Consider the following 18,421-nt stretch of genomic DNA (forward strand, 5'->3'; position numbering starts at 1 on the left):
CTGTAAAGCGCTGCTCCCACTGTGGAAAGTGGAGAGCAACATCAAGACAGTGCTCTGGGTGTGATGGGGGGTCGGAGGCAGCTGAATCAGTACCCGGAAAGGCGAAACACTGTTTTCCCCTGCAGGGGACATGTTACCGTGCTCTGCTCAGCCTTCCCTCACAGACATGGCTGGCACATTGACACCCACAATCATCTTAGACCCTCACAATTCTGCCACTCTACATCACTCTCTGTGGGGTCATTCAGCTAGGGCTGGGCTGGATTTTACTGCTCCTCAGGAGGCCTTTTCTCCTGAGTTTATATTGCTTTTTCTATTAAAGTGCTCTCACCCTGTCTGGCTCCCAGATTGCTCCTCAACATGGACCTCTGGATTTTTCCTCCAAAAGGGGCATTTGGAGTTCTCTCTGAAGTGGATCCTGGGTCTCCATCATCCTCTGTCCCTCCAGGTGTCTGTAGCCTCTCTGCATTGGTTGGTGCTTGATGACATTGAGGACAGTGAATTACTGCCTGATGAGGCAGTATAGGTATTCCATGGGGAGGAATTACCTTCCTTCATTACCAAAGTTCTGGAGGCTCTTAATATCTCCTCTCCTGCTTTCAAGGTTCCATCTGCCTCTAATCCCAAGTCCTTCCCCGTTCACGAGGCTGTGCGGGAGTTGATTACCGCCCAATAGGTCCACTCCTGGGCTATGTCTCACCTCTCGCTTGTCTTCAGGATGAGCTGGAGAAGCTGAAGCCGCCAAAGTGAACTCCTTGGTAGTGGCAGTGACAAAAAGACCACCTTGCTGGAAGGAGGGTACAGCGCTAAAGGATGTTCAGGATCACAAGTTGGAGTCATCCTTGAAGCTCTCCTTTGAGGTTTTGGCTCTGTCTCTTCAGGCTGTGGTCTGTAGTTCTTATGCTGCAAAAGCGTGTCTCAGCTACTACTACTACTACTATTTGACATTTCTAGAGCGCTACAAAGTGTACGCAGCGCTGTACAAACACAGAAGAAAGACAGTCCCTGCTCAAAGAGCTTACAATCTAATAGACAAAAGTAAAGCATTTAAATTTAAAATATTTAAGCAGTCAAGCACAAGAGAACAGTCACAGAAGGACTGAAGATGTTGAAGGGTGGTCAGTGTGATTAGGTGTAACTCTGGTTGGAGTAGTGGGAGGAAGGTGATAGAAGAATAGAAATGGGTGAGGTAAAAGTAATGAGTGGGTTGATAGGGAGGTTATATAAGACATGTCACTCTAGGGGTGGGTGGGTAGAGGGGTAGGGTGCAGCAGGTGGCAGATGCCCTGGTTGACTCTGGTTCTCAGGCTTTGTTTGCTTCACCAGTTTGGAAACAGGTTTAGCTTACCTGGCGGACTCCTTAGACAATCTAGTCTAGGCATCAGCAGTCACAGCTAGGCAGTTACTGGGCTGCGGACGCCAAGCAGTACCTTATAAAATTGCCTTTTAAGGGGATGCTGCTTGTGGGGAAGAAGAGGCTAGTCAAGGGTCTAGGTGACTCCAAGTTACGGCATTTGCCTGAAGACAAGGCCAGTAGTTTATTGGCATTTGCTATACCGCATTTGCTAACTTAGTAGATCAAAGCGGTTAACACAACAAAATTAGAGAAGTCAGAGAGGAACTACAATAATCATATTGAAAAGCAAGGACCATTCTCACAATCAATGTAGAAGCTTATAGTCGAGAACAGTGGAGGGAGCTGAAAGGGAAAAAAGTAGTGGGAGGATAGGGCAGTGGTGTGCCGGAGCAGGCTCTCACAGGCTCGCAAGAGCCGGTTGTTAAGCTTTTAAGAATTTTGGAGCCGGTTGTTAAAGTAGGGCCCTCCCATGGCTACTTTAACAACTGGCTCCCAAAATGTGGGCTTGGGCCCCCTGCTGAATTCTCTTTTACTTTGCTGGTGGGGATGCTGAGCCCTGCCAACCAAATAAATAGACTGCTGCTGCTCCCCACTCCTTGTTTCCAGCTCTGGGCAGCAGGCTGGGACTTCTTGAACATGTGAGAGAAGTTCTAGCATGCTGCTCAGAGCAAGATGTTGGGAGTGGCGGCTGCCAGCAAAGGTATGCCTAGCGTGCCCGCACCAAAGGGCGGGAGGAGAGAGAGGCAAGTGTTCTCCCCCCCCCCCCCCCCCGGCCACCCCCTGACCCTTCCAACTGCAGAGCTGGCTACGTCCGGAGAAAGAGCCTGTTGTTAAAAATTTACCAGCACACCCCTGGGATAGGGTTAGGTGGGAACAAAGGTAAGGGAGCATATGGAAATCCAGGAATGAAAAAGGTCAGCAACCCATTAAGTTTATCGTTTATTAACATTTGCTAAAAGACTAAAAGCTAAATTGAACAATCAGGTATTTAAAGCTGACTTAAATTTATCAAAAGATAATTTGGTCCAGATTTCTTGTGGAAGTGTGTCATACGAAGAGGCTCCTTCAGGGCGCCTCGAGCTCGCTCTCGCCTAAAAGACTTGAAGTGGTGCAGTCCTGGCCACTTTGCCAGCCTTTCAGAATGCTAGGTACCCAGCCTAAACAATCCTTTCACATGGACAAGTGCTCCATCAGCCAGACCACTAGATTCTCCCCCGTCCTCTTGTCCCTTGCAATGATGGGTTGCCGGTTCACACTTTGTTGTCCTGTTTTTACGAAGTGTGAGCCAAGATTACCAATGGGTTCTGGGTATTGTCAAAGATGGCTACAAATTAGAGTTCTCCTCTCCAATCACAGCTTTTTCTTTTGGAGTCCCCATGCAATACCTTGCACAAAGGCAAGCTGTGCAATCTATCCTCCGATCCTTGCAGGAGTTAGGGGCAATGGTCCCCAGTGCCCAGCCCCGAATGGGGTCTGGGGCCGTTATTCCATCTATTTTGTGGTTCCCAAGAAAAAGGACTGCTTCACTACATCCCACAAGTCTGACTGGATTCATCTGCTGCTGAGGAAGGAAAGACAATTTATGTCTTACCTGATCATTTTCTTTCCTTAGTCACAGCAGATCAATCCAGAACCCCACCCTATTACAGACTTTTGCTTTCTCTTATCAGCCGCTTCTCTCTTTAGGCTTATGGATATATGTTGCAGTTCATATTCTGAATGGTTGTCATGTTCACGCCTTGTTCCTGTGAGGAAGGAGACGTTTTTTTTTTTTTTGTTGTTGTTGTCTCCTGCTTTGTTAAGCATAATACTGATTGATTCAGGAACATACCATCCTATAAGAGCAGAGTTCAGTTTGGTGCCTTCTATCTCCGCCTGGTGGTATGGTCATAACCCATAAGTCTCTGGATTTGTCTGCTGTGACTAAAGGAAAGAAAATTATCAGGTAAGATGTAAGTTACATCAACTCAGGAAAGTCTTTAGAATGTCCCTAAAGCTGAGACATATGTTCTGTAATGTTATTCTGTCCATTCTAGTTAAAATGTGCATATACAGTGTGCCTCTGACTTTCTATAGTGAATATATTGCAATATCACTCTGTCTCAGAGTGCTCCTTTGTCTGTGATTTGCCCTTGGATCATTTCATTCTATGTTTAAGTCCTGCCTGCTCTCTACAACAGCAGCTCTCTTTGTACTGTGCTAAGCTTTTTCTCTCATCTGCCTGTTCTTCTCTCTATCCCAAGCCATTCTTCCTGCAGGGGAACGTCTCAGCCTCTCTCACAACAGCTCAATGCGGTAACACCATCTTCCAGCTCATGACCCACACCCTAGAGCCCCTGCATGAAGGTAAGAAGCACCCAGCCATGTCCCCTTCCTCACCTGTTAGTCCAATTGTGAGGTTTATGAGATCAGTGTCAGATGTATGAAGTATGTTTGCCATGAGCACATGGGAAAAACCTTATGAGACACCTCAACACAGGGGGTTCTCAAACCCCGTCTTCAGGGCACACCTAGTCAGTCAGGTTTTCAGGATATCCACAATGAATATCAATTGAGATAAATTTGCATGCCTGCCTCCATTGTGTGCAGACCTATCTTGTGCATATTCATTGTGGATATCCTGAAAACCTGACTGGCTAGGGACTGGCGTAGCCACAGATGGGCCTGGGTGGGCCGGGGGCCCATCCATTTAGGGCTCAGGCCCCACCCAACAGCAGCACATACTTTACGTGCTATTCTAGTGAGGGGACCCACAAGTCTTCCGCCAGCCTGAAGGACCCTCCCCCTGATGGTACTGAAAACACTGCTTTCCCACTTCAGCAGTCTAAGCTTCCTAAGACTGCTGATACTGGCCTCACCATTGGGGGGGGGGGGGGTGGGGGGGTAGGAGAACACTTGGTGTCCCCCCCACTTCTTGACTAGGCCTACCCAAAATCTGGCTGTCTGGCTAAGCCCCTTGGGCTAGGTGTGTCCTCAAGACCCTGAATATCGCAGTATGATAGTGGCTTTATTTTACTGGAGACTCTATCAAACATATAAATTGCAAGTGACCGTACTCACCCGCAAAAGCGCAGTAGAGACTTTCCCTCTCTGTCCCGCCCCCGCGTCAATATGCGGGACAGAGAGGGAAACTGCGTGAAGGGGAGGGAGGGAGGGAACCGCCGAGGTCGCTACTGCTCCCCCCTCCAACCGGAGTTACCGCCGCCGCCCCCCCCTCCACCCAGCCCGGGCCCTCTCTTTCGCAATTCAACTTACAGCGCCGAAAACGCAGCAGGCAGATCAGCTGAGCTGCCGTTGGCCTTCCTTCCCTGCCTCTGTCCCGCCCCCGCCGACGTTACGTCACACGAGGGCGGGACACAGGCAGAGAAGGAAGGCCGACGGCAGCTCAGCTGAACTGCCTGCTGTGGTTTCAGCACTGTAAGTTGAATCGCGAAGAGAGGGCCCGGGCCGGCGACTCTGGGGGGGGGGAGGTGTGGCGGCGACCTGGCGAGGAGGGTAGCTGGAAATCTCGCCATTTTAACGGGCATAACGGCATTATGGAAAGAGTTCTCCTAGTTCAAATGAGAGCACTGTGATTATTCCCTGTGAAGAAACTATTGATCATTCTTTACACTGAAAAGAAGGGCTTACCCTCAGCATAGAGCTGATTCTACTTTTCCCCAGCAGGCCTTCTCCAGTTCTGGATTCTCACATTTAATGTTCTTCAGATCACTGCTTTTCACATTTAAGTAGAACATGAATAAGTGCAAGTGTAATGATACAACAAATACATTAAATGAAATAGATGATAAATTAAATTAAAAATTAGATAGCAAAGTGGAAGATTAAATAAAAATTAATAAACACCAAACCCAAGAACTCGGCCAGATAGCACAATACCACCAGGTAATAACATAAAATTGAACATATATACATATGCACATAATCAAATATGACCAAACCAATGTATAATTGAACAATTATAATTAAAAAATATATATTTAAATTAGCAAAGGACACCCCAAAATATATATATATAAATATTCCATATATAAGGTATAATTCATATTGTAGTGTATCATCCATAACATCCCTCTATATAAAAGGCAACACCAACGTTCTATGAAGCCTCCAGCTGGAAGTGTGAAGGGGGCGAGATATCCGGTTTCCCCATGAGTGTCTGCCCCGCCCTCTCTGTAACACAGTCAGTGAAGGAAAACAGCAGAGCACGAAATCAAATCGCTGGCTCTGTAACAGTGAAGGACTCAGAGGGGGGAGGGGAGAGAGGCCAGAGGGCAGGGACACACACGCTCCCACATGCACACAGAAGAAAGCATTGCTAGCCCCCATTTCATTTGCATCAGAAACGGGGCTTTTTACTAGTTATCTCTCTATATAAAAAGCAACACCAACGTTCTATGAAGCCTCCAGCCGGAAGTGTGAAGGGGGCGAGATATCCGGTTTCCCTATGAGTGTCTGCCCCGCCCTTTCTGTAACACAGTCAGTGAAGGAAAACAGCAGAGCACGAAATCAAATCGCTGGCTCTGTAACAGTGAAGGACTCAGAGGGGGGAGGGGAGAGAGGCCAGAGGGCAGGGACACACACACTCCCACATGCACACAGAAGAAAACATTGCTAGCCCCCGTTTCATTTGCATCAGAAATGGGGCTTTTTTACTAGTTATCTCTCTATATAAAAAGCAACACCAACGTTCTATGAAGCCTCCAGTCGGAAGTGTGAAGGGGGCGAGATATCCGGTTTCCCTATGAGTGTCTGCCCCGCCCTCTCTGTAACACAGTCAGTGAAGGAAAACAGCAGAGCACGAAATCAAATCGCTGGCTCTGTAACAGTGAAGGACTCAGAGGGGGGAGGGGAGAGAGGCCAGAGGGCAGGGACACACACACTCCACATGCACACAGAAGAAAACATTGCTAGCCCCCGTTTCATTTGCATCAGAAATGGGGCTTTTTTACTATCTCTCTATATAAAAGGCAAAACCAACGTTCTATGAAGCCTCCAGCTGGAAGTGTGAAGGGGGCGAGATATCCGGTTTCCCCATGAGTGTCTGCCCCGCCCTCTCTGTAACACAGTCAGTGAAGAAAACAGCAGAGCACGAAATCAAATCGCTGGCTCTGTAACAGTGAAGGACTCAGAGGGGGGGAGGGGAGAGAGGGCAGAGCCCTCACTATCTCTGTAACACAAACACAGCAGAGCAGGAAACTTAACACTGAAGGACTCGACTCCGAGGGGGGGAGGGGACAGAGAGCAGAGGGGAAGGGAGAGAGGGCAGGGACACACACACTCCCACATGCACACAGAAGAAAACCTTGCTAGCCCCCATTTCATTTGCATCAGAAACGGGGCTTTTTTACTAGTGTTTCAATAATTTTTATTGATGATGCAACCAAATAAACAGCCAAAAAGCACAATTTACAAAAAGTGAAAACAAAAGCATCTGAATAACAGCAAACCAATAAGCTCATCATTTCAGTTTTAACATTTTTCTCCCCACACCCTCCCCCTTCCAGTCCCCCCACCTTTTTTTTCCACCGTATTGAATTCCAGATCGCTGACGTTATATATAGTGGTAACGACACTGATGTCATACATACTAAACCAGTCCAATCTATGGTCTGCGTTGCAAAACAAGCAAATGGTGCATCTCCACAACTGTTTAACAGCCAGCAAAAACACCCTACAGAGTAGTGCTTAAACCAATCCAGGGGTCTGGTTCCTGGTTCCACCAAACCTCACACATCTCAAGCAGACCACAGAAGTGTGGGAACAAGACCTAAGAAGTGACTATACCAATAGTTTTTTGACGCTCTGCGCGCATGCTTTAGGGACCGATTACCGATGGGGATTCCACCAGATTGATGCATTGTACTTTACAATACCGCACCGAACATGTGCGACTTGTTTTTTTGCTGTATTGTTCATTTTTTTAAAATTCGGTAACAGCTTTTACGTTTTTGCTTTTTTTACGTTTGGTTGATGCATCTGGGCCTAAAGGGGGAGAATAGTCATGGAAAGGATACTTTGTAGTAACTAGGGAAAGAAATGGAAAAGAGGTGAGTTTTTAAACCTTGTTTGAAGTAAGAGAGGGTAGGCTGGTTCCTGATACGGAGAGGTAGGTCGTTCCATAGCTTAGGGCCTAGATAACTGAGAGCAGAGTCACAGGTGGTGGTGAGATGTATGAGTGAGGGTGGAAAGAGCGTAAGGAGATTGCTATCGATGGAACGGAGACAACAGAGGGAGGCATAGGGAATAAGGAGGTTATTGAGGTAGGAAGAGGCAGAGGGGAACCTACATTTCTACACGAGCAAGAGAATTTTAAATTTGATACGGGCGGTACAAGGGGAGGGAATTGAGAGAGATGTGGGATCGCGGGAGGGAGATGCTAGACCATGCATTGGAGGATGGGAGGGAGAAGGGAGGGAAATGCTGGGGGGAGACCGTGCAGTGCAATTAATTTTTAAAAATCGCAACTAATAAATAATGTATTAATCGCAATGTTAACTAAGATTAACAAGCAGCCCTAGTTTTCTGGTAAGCATTTTCTCACTTGTTAGGGCTTAATGCCCTTTAGTAAAATGACCCCAATGTGTGCTAACACAGCTTAGAAAATAGGCCCTTAAATGTTCAGCTTTATCACATACTAGTGTAAAAGGCCCATTTCGGTAGGCAATGAAACGGGCGCTAGCAAGGTAATCCCTCCCTGTCTCCCTCCAGACCCCCCTCCCTTGTTCCAGACCCCCTCCCTCCCTTCCGAGTTCCAGACCCCCCTCCCTCCCGAGTTCCAGACCCCCCCCCTCCCTTGCTTTCCTTCCTTCTGAGTTCCAGACCTCCCTCCCTCCCTTCCTTCCTTCTGAGAGGGGAGGGGAATGGAGGAGCTGCCATCTTGTTCTCCGGCTCGGCTTCCCTCAGCCTGTCAGAAGGGCGCTGAGCGGAAGCGGGTGGCGGCGGGAGCATCCTGTGCACAGCCGGGCATCAGATGGTGATCGGCGCGACCTCAGCGGCGTGAAGAGGGCCCGGTGAGTGCCGTGGCAGGGTCCACAGGGAGGCGCGCCCATTTCCCTCCGCTCTACCTATGCTCTGTGGCAGGCTTTGCACGCCACCGCCATCCTGTGTGGCTCGAGCCTCTGGCGCCCGTTGGGACTCGCGCTCCTTGAACGGGATGGGAGGGAGGGAGTGACGTGTGTGTGTGTGGGGGGGGGGGGGGGGGGTGTTGATGTTCTTTCGGGTGTGTTCTGTGTTGTCCCGCTCCCTGCCACTTACTCTGAAGTGGCAGGGAGCGGCGCACTGACAGCTGATTCCCAGGCAGGGGGAGGAGTAGGGAAACCTTGCCTTGGAATCAGCTGTCAGTGACGTCACTGACGCCAGTACATTCTAAGCTGCCTAGCAGACCACTTCCGAGGGATCCACGGTCCAAGGCACATTAGAACGTTGGAGGTGAGAATTATTATATAGGATTATCAATCTTTCACACTACCAGCATCTCATGTGGGAGCTGCCAGAGCTTCCTATCATGACACAGGCATGTCAACTGATTTAAAAAATCATTAGAATGCAGCTCCACTACGATGAGTCCGTTGTACTTCGTTCTAACACCCTTCCCCTTTGTTTTAAAATTTGAGAAAGAGTTTTGCTGGGAGATTGTAAGTTAGGAGATTTAGTTTGTGCTAGGAGGGATCTTGGAAAGGATACCTAATCCATACACAAGGTACTTGCTTACTTTAAGGTGGAAAATGCAGATTGGGGGGGGGGGGGGGGGCGTGAGGGATGTCAAATCTCCACCGACTCCTTTTAATTGGGAACTGCAGTGAGGAGAGGGCAAAGTGGGGGGAGGGTTGAAGCTGGTTGGGACAGACATGGGTTGAACCACTGCTATCAGCTGCTGGAGCAAGGGGGCTCGAAAGCTTTTGCATAGTGAATTTGGGCTCCCTAAATAGAATTCTTACAATTATTTATGGGTTAGTCAGAAGGAATGGATCCTAAGGAGCTTAGCCGAGATTGGGTGGCAGAGCCAGCCGGTGGTGGGAGGCAGGGATAGTGCTGGGCAGACTTATACGGTCTGTGCCAGAGCCGGTGGTGGGAGGCGGGGATAGTGCTGGGCAGACTTATACGGTCTGTGCCAGAGCCAGTGGTTGGGAGGCGGGGCTGGTGGTTGGGGGGCGGGGATAGTGCTGGGCAGACTTATACGGTCTGTGCCAGAGCCAGTGGTGGGAGGCGGGGCTGGTGGTTGGGAGGAGGGGATAGTGCTGGGCAGACTTATACGGTCTGTGCCAGAGCCGGTGGTGGGAGGCGGGGATAGTGCTGGGCAGACTTATACGGTCAGTGACAGAGCCGGTGGTGGGAGGCGGGGCTGGTGGTTGGGAGGTGGGGATAGTGCTGGGCAGACTTATACGGTCTGTGCCAGAGCCAGTGGTTGGGAGGCGGGGCTGGTGGTTGGGAGGTGGGGATAGTGCTGGGCAGACTTATACGGTCTGTGCCCTGAAGAGCACAGGTACAAATCAAAGTAGGGTTTACACAAAAAGCAGCAAATATGAGTTATCTTGTTGGGCAGACTGGATGGATCATGCAGGTCTTTTCTGCCGTCCATCTACTATGTTACTATGTTAGACATTTTATGCAACAAAGGCTACGGTATAGTGGAGTCCACTGAATAGGTGGGAGCTATTGTGGCTGACCCATCAATATATGCCTCGCTATTATCCAAGGGTTTTTGTAAGCTATCTTATATGGTAGTGTGGGAACAAGACCTAAGAAGTGACTATACAGTGGAGGGATATCCTGGTACTTGGCCATAAATTCTCGGGTTGCTGCTAGTGTTAAGGAGGCAAATGTAAATGTTTTGTTTCATTGGCATCTCACTCCTATAGGCCTGCACCACTAACTCAGCAATGTTTGACAGATGCTGGCGGGGGTGTGGTACGGAGGGCACTTTATTCCATCATTGGTGGGGAAAGAAATGGGGGTTATACTTGACCAATCTTTTTCTTTGATACCAGCAGCTTGTTTATTAGGGGCTGGCTGGGAGCACCCTTCGCTAGGAGTGGAGGAACACTTGTGCTATTTGGCTGACCAGAAGGTGCCAGTCAGACGTTGGAAGGCAGAAGTAGCTCCATCTCTAACCTTGCGGAAGGGGAGCTTAAGGGGTTCAGGGCTTCTAGAATCCCTTGCACAGCTTAAAATGGGTCTGAAATAATGGCACAATGGAAGGAAGTGGATATTTATCTTAAATGGGAGTAAATTCAAGTGGGGGGGGGGGGGGGGGAAAGAGGCTATATTTTCTTCCTTCCCTTTCTTTTTGGGGTTTCTGTGATGTTTTGTTTTGCTTGGTTGGAATTAAATGTTGGTTGTACAATGCTAGAATGGGCAGTTATAGTTTAACTAGTAAAAAAGCCCCGTTTCTGATGCAAATGAAACGGGGGCTAGCAAGGTTTTCTTCTGTGTGCATGAGGGAGTGTGTGTGTCCCTGCCCTCTGCCCTCTCTCCCTTCCCCTGTGCTGTCTGTCCTCTCTGTCCCCTCCCCCCTCGGAGTCCAGTCCTTCAGTGTTTAAGTTTCCTGCTGTGCTGTGTTTGTGTTACAGAGATAGTGAGGGCTTCTGCCCTCTCTCCCCTCCCCCCTCTGAGTCCTTCACTGTTACAGAGAGAGCGATTTGCTTTCTTGCTTTGCTGTGTTTTCCTTCACTGTTTGTGTTACAGAGAGAGCGAGGACAGGGCAGACACTCATGGGGAAACCAGATATCTCTCCCCCTTCACACTTCCGGCTGGAGGCTTCATTTAGAACGTTGGTGGTGCCTTTATATATAGAGATTTGTTGAACTGCTCTAACTGGCAAAGGCATTTGAATAGCCATCCTATGCCTACTAAAAAGATATAGCAAGTAATAGAATCCATTGTGTGCTTTAAAAAAAATTCCTTATATATCATAATCCATCATACACTTTGGAAATATGTGTGTTGAAATGGCAGCAAAAAGGACACCCACCTACTAGATACTCCTTGTTATCAATGCACACGACCGTGCCAGCCAGTGACCTTGATTGAAAAAAGATAAGAAATGAAAAATAAAAAATATAATAAATGATTGTATATAAGAAAATATGAGCTATATAATTAATGTAAATAAAATTGATAATGACAAAATGGCCAAACTCACATGTGCAGAAACGATGATGAAAATCTTCTCAAGCACAAAGTTAAAAACCAGCACAAATGAAAAACCACTGAAATGGATGGTGACCTACTACCAAAGAAAGTGCAAAGTTGCAAAACAAGTACAAAACCCTCTCGCTCTTCTACTGCCTTCAGCCTAGTACCCGGGTTAAGAATGTCACCATTCACAGTGTATCAAGAATCAAACTCAAAAACGATCTCGAAGAAATACTGACACAATAAAACAAATCAAGTAGAAATCAAACTTACACGCAAAAGCAACGATACACCCTTGTGGCTCAGAATGGCTGAAGGAATTACACCGCCTAGCTGAGGCATAATATAAGTGCTCTAAAGGTCAAAGTGCATATCTGAGGAATGCGCTGAAATAATATTATAAAATCATAGTGAATCATATAGATATTGATTTGTAGTTCCTATGATCTAATCTTAATCCAATACTTAAAAAATTCAACAACATGAAATATGTCGTTATATGTCAATCATGACGTCAATGGGGTAAGACACATATAAGTTATAAGGCTTTCACTGTCTAATAAAATGAATGAAAAGTATATAATACAATGAGTAGCATCACAAAAATAAATTAGTACATGCATATTAAAAAAAAAATAGACAGTAAGTAATAGTGAATGGTGAATCAAAAAAACGCCTAATACACCATTAGAGGACGTCAGAATGAGATGCACGAAAATAATATCAAAAGAAACCTTGCTCTATTTAAAAATAAATAAATATAGACCACATATGATCAACTACGCAAAAAGGCATTACTACTTAAATAATGGAAAAATGTATCTATAGATTGACTTGAAGTTGTACCTAAAGAAAAGAGCCGGTGGTGGGAGGCAGAGCTGGTGGTTGGGAGGCGGGGGATAGTGCTGGGCAGACTTATACGGTCTGAGCCAGAGCCGGTGGTGGGAGGCGGGACTGGAGGTTGGGAGGCAGGGATAGTGCTGGGCAGACTTATACGGTCTGTGCCAGAGCCGGTGGTGGGAGGCGGGACTGGAGGTTGGGAGGCGGGATAGTGCTGGGCAGACTTATACGGTCTGAGCCAGAGCCGGTGGTGGGAGGCGGGACTGGAGGTTGGGAGGCAGGGATAGTGCTGGGCAGACTTATACGGTCTGAGCCAGAGCCGGTGGTGGGAGGCGGGACTGGAGGTTGGGAGGCAGGGATAGTGCTGGGCAGACTTATACGGTCTGTGCCAGAGCCGGTGGTGGGAGGCGGGACTGGAGGTTGGGAGGCAGGGATAGTGCTGGGCAGACTTATACGGTCTGTGCCAGAGCCGGTGGTGGGAGGCAGGGATAGTGCTGGGCAGACTTATACGGTCTGTGCCAGAGCCTGTGGTGGGAGGTGGGACTGGTGGTTTGGAGGCGGGGATAGTGCTGGGCAGACTTATACAGTCGTGCCAGAGCCGGTGGTGGGAGGCGGGACTGGTGGTTGGGAGGCGGGGATTGGGCTGGGCAGACTTATACGGTCTGTGCCAGAGCCGGTGGTGGGAGGCGGGACTGGTGGTTTGGAGGCGGGGATAGTGCTGGGCAGACTTATATGGTCTGTGCCAGAGCCGGTGGTGGGAGGCAGGGATAGTGCTGGGCAGACTTATACGGTCTGTGCCAAGAGCCAGTGGTTGGGAGGCGGGGCTGTGGTTAGGGGGGTGGGGATAGTGCTGGGCAGACTTATATGGTCTGTTGCCCTGAAGAGGACAGGTACAAATCAAGGTAGGGTATACACAAAAAGTAGCACATATGAGTTTATCTTGTTGGGCAGACTGGATGGACCGTGGCAGGTCTTTTTCTGCCGTCATTTACTATGTTACTATGTTAATATGAGCATACAACGATCTAAAAAAAATGCACAAGGTAATAAAAACAGATATTATAAAAGCTGGGCTACATTTAATCCAAATGAAATAATCAAAAAACCGACACATGACCTAATGCTACAAAAATCCCAACTTGGTGAAAGGTGTCGCTAATATAAAAAATGATAAAATAAATATAAATATGCCACAAAGGATAAAACTCTTGAAAGAGGGATAGAGTGGTATAAACCTGGACACCTTATAGTCAAAGTAAAAAGGGAATAATATATATTCAATCATACAATGGTCCCAACTACACAAAAACTAGTCAATAATTTAATAATGAGAGAAATACTTGTATCACAAATAGACCAAAAGTCCCCAATTGGAAACTGTGTTAATGTATGTATATTTACAAAAAATTATATAAATATATAACCAATATGAAAATAATACCAGTAATAAAAAATATAAATATGTATATGAAAAAAAATATATAGATAAAGTGCTGAAACATACGTCAAAAATAAAAAATTAATTAATACAAAATAAAAATTTAAAAAATGAAAATAAAGAATGAAAAAAAGTCAGGGAATGAGTGGGGATGTCCTGCATGCAGAACATATTTATAGAAAAACTGAAAGGTCTGTCTCTGCATTCAGCCCTTTAGGATAGAGGGTGTCTAATTCAAAATAAATTGTTGTTCCTTACGTAACAGTTGAATGTCTATAGGGCCACCTCTCCATGTTGGTTTATGAACAAACTAGGAAAAAATGCCCGTTTCTGCGCGGAATGAAACGGGCGCTAGCAAGGGGCCCCCTCCCTCCGTCCCTCGAAGCTACTTGCCTTGTTCGCTGTGGGCCGTTTCGGCCCTCGAGTGTGAATAGCTCCGCCTCGACGTCATGACGTTTTGACGCGTCATGGCGTTTGACGCGAGGGTGGTGCAGACACTCCAGGGCACACCGGAATCTCGGGGCGCCTCAACGTCCGTGGAGGCTTCAGAACATTGGGGTTGCCTTTTATATATAGATATAACACAAAATGGTAATCTTCAAATTGTGTCCTAGGGCTATTGAGTGTTAACCAAAGGTTTGTCAATCAATTTACGTTTTAATGCACTCTTATGTTCGATCAGACGAATGTTAAACTTCCTTTTGCTTTTACCAATGTAACTAAATGACAAGGGCATAAAGCCGCATAAATCACATTGCTTGTTTTACAGTTAGAAAATTGTTTAAGCTGTATTTTTTTATGTGAAGAGGGAACACAGAAAGTTTTCATTTTCATATTGACAGTGCATACTGCTACTACTACTACTACTATTTAGCATTTCTATAGCACTACAAGGCATACGCAGCGCTGCACAAACATAGAAGAAAGACAGTCCCTGCTCAATGAGCTTACAATCTAATAGACAAAAAATAAATAAAGTAAGCAAATCAAATCAATTAATGTGAACGGGAAGGAAGAGAGGAGGGTAGGTGGAGGCGAGTGGTTACGAGTCAAAAGCAATGTTAAAGAGGTGGGCTTTCAGTCTAGATTTAAAGGTGGCCAAGGAAGGGCAAGACGTAGGGGCTCAGGAAGTTTATTCCAGGCGTAGGGTGCAGCGAGACAGAAGGCGCGAAGTCTGGAGTTGGCAGTAGTGGAGAAGGGAACAGATAAGAAGGATTTATCCATGGAGCGGAGTGCACGGGAAGGGGTGTAGGGAAGGACGAGTGTGGAGAGATACTGGGGAGCAGCAGAGTGAATACATTTATAGGTTAGTAGAAGAAGTTTGAACAGGATGCGAAAACGGATAGGGAGCCAGTGAAGGGTCTTGAGGAGAGGGGTAGTATGAGTAAAGCGACCCTGGCGGAAGATGAGACGGGCAGCAGAGTTTTGAACCGACTGGAGATGGAGAGGTGACTAAGTGGGAGGCCAGCAAGAAGCAGATTGCAGTAGTCTAAACGAGAGGTGACAAGGGTGTGGATGAGGGTTTTGGTAGAGTGCTCGGAAAGAAAGGGGCGGATTTTACGGATGTTGTAAAGAAAAAAACGACAGGTTTTGGCGGTCTGCTGGATATGAGCAGAGAAGGAGAGAGAAGAGTCAAAGATGACCCCAAGGTTTCGAGCTGAGGAGACAGGGAGAATGAGAGAGCCATCAACAGAAATAGAAAACGGGGGGAGCGGGGAGGTGGGTTTGGGGGGGAAAATGAGAAGCTCGGTTTTGGTCATATTTAATTTCAGGTGGCGTTGAGACATCCAGGCAGCAATGTCAGACAAGCACGCTGAAACTTTGGTTTGGATGCAGGTGAGATATCAGGGGTAGAAAGGTAGATTTGGGAGTCATCAGCATAGAGAGTGGTAGGAAAAGCCATGGGATGAGATTAATGAACCAAGGGAAGAAGTGGAGAGAGAAAAGAGGAGGGGACCAAGAACAGAACCCTGAGGTACGCCGACAGGCAGAGGGATAGAAGTAGAAGAGGATCCACCAGAGTGAACACTAAAGGTGCGGAGGGAGAGGTAGGAAGAGAACCAGGAAAGGACAGAGCCCTGGAATCCAAGTGAGGAAGGGTATCGAGAAGTATGCTGTGATCGACAGTGTCAAAAGCAGCGGAAAGATCAAGAAGAATGAGGATGGAATATTGACCTCTGGATTTAGCCAGTAATAGGTCATTGGAGACTTTAGTAAGCGCAGTTTCGGTTGAGTGGAGAGGGCGAAAACCAGATTTGTAATGGTCAAATATAGCATGTGAGGAGAGAAAATCAAGGCAGCGGCGGTGAACAGCACGCTCAAGTAATTTGGAGAGAAAAGGAAGGAGGGAGATGGGTAAATTCACTGATGGTTTGACATAGAGGGGCATAATCGAATGGGGCGCCCAAGTTTTCATGAGGGCGTCCTCGCAGGACGGCCCCGTAAGGAGGCGGGGCAACCCATATTATCGAAACAAGATGGACGTCCATCTTTCGTTTCAATAATACGGTTGGGGACGCCCAAATCATGAAATTTAGGTCGACTTTAGAGATGGTCGTCCTTAGGTCGTTTTTGAGATGGTCGTCCTCGGTTTTTTGGCGATAATGGAAACCGAGGACGCCCATCTCAAAAACAACCAAATCCAAGCCATTTGGTCATGAAAGGAGCTAGCATTCGTAGTGCATTGGTCCCCCTCACATGCCAGGACACCAACCGGGCACCCTAGGGGGCACTGTAGTGGACTTCAAAAATTGCTCTCAGGTGCATAGCTCCTTACCTTGTGTACGTGAGCCCCCAACCTCCCCCCAAACCCACTCCCCACAACTGTACACCACTACCATAGCCCTTAGGGATGAAGGAAGGCACCTACATGTGGGTACAGTGGGTTTCGGGTGGGTTTGGAGGGCTCACATTTACCTCCACAAGTGTAACAGCTAGGGGGGATGGGTCTGGGTCCGCCTGCCTGAAGTACACTGCACCCACTACAACTGCTCCAGGTACCTATATACTGCTGCGATGAACCTGAGTATGACATTTGAGGCTGGCAAAAAGTGTTTTTTAAACGTTTTTTTATGGTGGGAGGGGGTTAGTGACCACTGGGGAGGAAGGGGAGGTGGTCTCCGATTCCTTCCGGTGGTCATCTGGTCAGTTCGGGCACCTTGTTGATGCTTGGTCGTGAAAACAAATGGACAAAGTAAAGTTGTCCAAGTGCTCGTCAGGGACGCCCTTCTTTTTTCCATTATCGGCCGAGGACGCCCATTTCCTAATTACGACCCAGTCCCGCCTTCGCTACACTGCCGACACGTCCCCATGAACATTGGTCGTCCCCACGACGGAAAGCAGTTGAGGGCGCCCAAAATCGGCTTTGATTATGCCGATGTGGGACGACTTGCGAGAAGGACGCCCATCTCCCGATTTATGTCGGAAGATGGGCGGCTTTCTCTTTCGAAAATTCACCTGATAGTCTGGTAATATTTATGGGACTAGTAAATCTTTAAGGTTTTTTTCACATTTTATACGCGACAATTAACTTCTTGTTATTAAAGTTATCTAATCCTTGTAACAGATGCCAATGCTTTTTAAAAAGGTTTACAATAGGTCTTGACATATTGGTAATCGGAAGAGTACAAACCATCTTATTATCAACTGGTTTTGGTGCAGGTTTTAACAATACTTCTTTCGAAAGTTAGAGGCTTTCTGAAATCCCATCTCTATACATTTTGCCGGGTAACCCTTTTCTACAAACAGTTTCGCCATGCATAAGTTCTAGAATCTGAACAGAGGCGCTTCAAGCGCAAAAACTGGCTATAGGGAAAATTGGCCTTAAGCGATGCACTGTGACAACTTTTGTAATTCAAAAATTTGTTAACATCAGTCGGTTTGCGATAAATGTCGGTAATAAATTCTCCGCCTCTAATCCTTATATTAATGTCTAGGAAAGATACCTTTTTCTTGTTGTAATTCATTTGGAACTTGAGATTGGCATCCAGGGTGTTTACCCATGTATAGAATTCTTCCAGGTTGCTCACTGTCCCTCTCGAAATCATAAAGATGTTGTCAATATATCTTTTCCAAAGACATATGTTGTTCATATATACATTATCTGTAAGGTTTTCTTCTCGAAATCAGCCACATATAAATTAGCTATAGAGGGCGCAATGTAGCCCCATAGCTGTACCCTTCACTTGTTGGTAAATTTACCATTGAAAACAAAAAATTCTTTGTAAGTGCAATAGTCATTAATTCTATGATAAATTCTCTGGGAATCATACAATGAGACCTCTATTTGCCATACTTCCTTAATAATCTCAATGGATTCTAATTGTGGGATATTGGTATATAGACTTTCTACATCATAAGTACATAAGTACATAAGTATTGCCATACTGGGAAAGACCAAGGTCCATTGAGCCCAGCATCCTGTTTCCAACAGTGGCCATCCAGATCACAAATACCTGGCAAGATCCCAAAAAAGTACAAAACATGTTATTACTGCTTATCCCAGAATAGTGGATTTTCCCCAAGTCCATTTAATAACGGTCTATGGAATTTTCCTTTAGGAAGCCGTCCAAACCTTTTTTAAACTCTGCTAGCTAACCACCTTTACCACATTCTCTGGCAACGAAATCCAGAGTTTAATTACACGTTGA

The 18,421-nt window shown here is 46.8% G+C and overlaps 1 protein-coding gene across 1 annotated transcript in view; it reads left to right on the forward strand.

The window, feature by feature from the left end:
• SLC24A1 (solute carrier family 24 member 1) overlaps positions 1-18,421 on the forward strand; it is a 60,611-nt gene that overhangs the window by 17,574 nt on the left and 24,616 nt on the right. Inside the window, 1 exon segment of the mRNA XM_030192796.1 lies at positions 3,601-3,703. Coding sequence (XP_030048656.1) covers positions 3,601-3,703 — 103 coding nt within the window.

This window comes from Microcaecilia unicolor, chromosome 1 (assembly GCF_901765095.1).
Source record: "Microcaecilia unicolor chromosome 1, aMicUni1.1, whole genome shotgun sequence".
In the NCBI taxonomy this organism is placed as follows: Eukaryota; Metazoa; Chordata; class Amphibia; order Gymnophiona; family Siphonopidae; genus Microcaecilia; species Microcaecilia unicolor.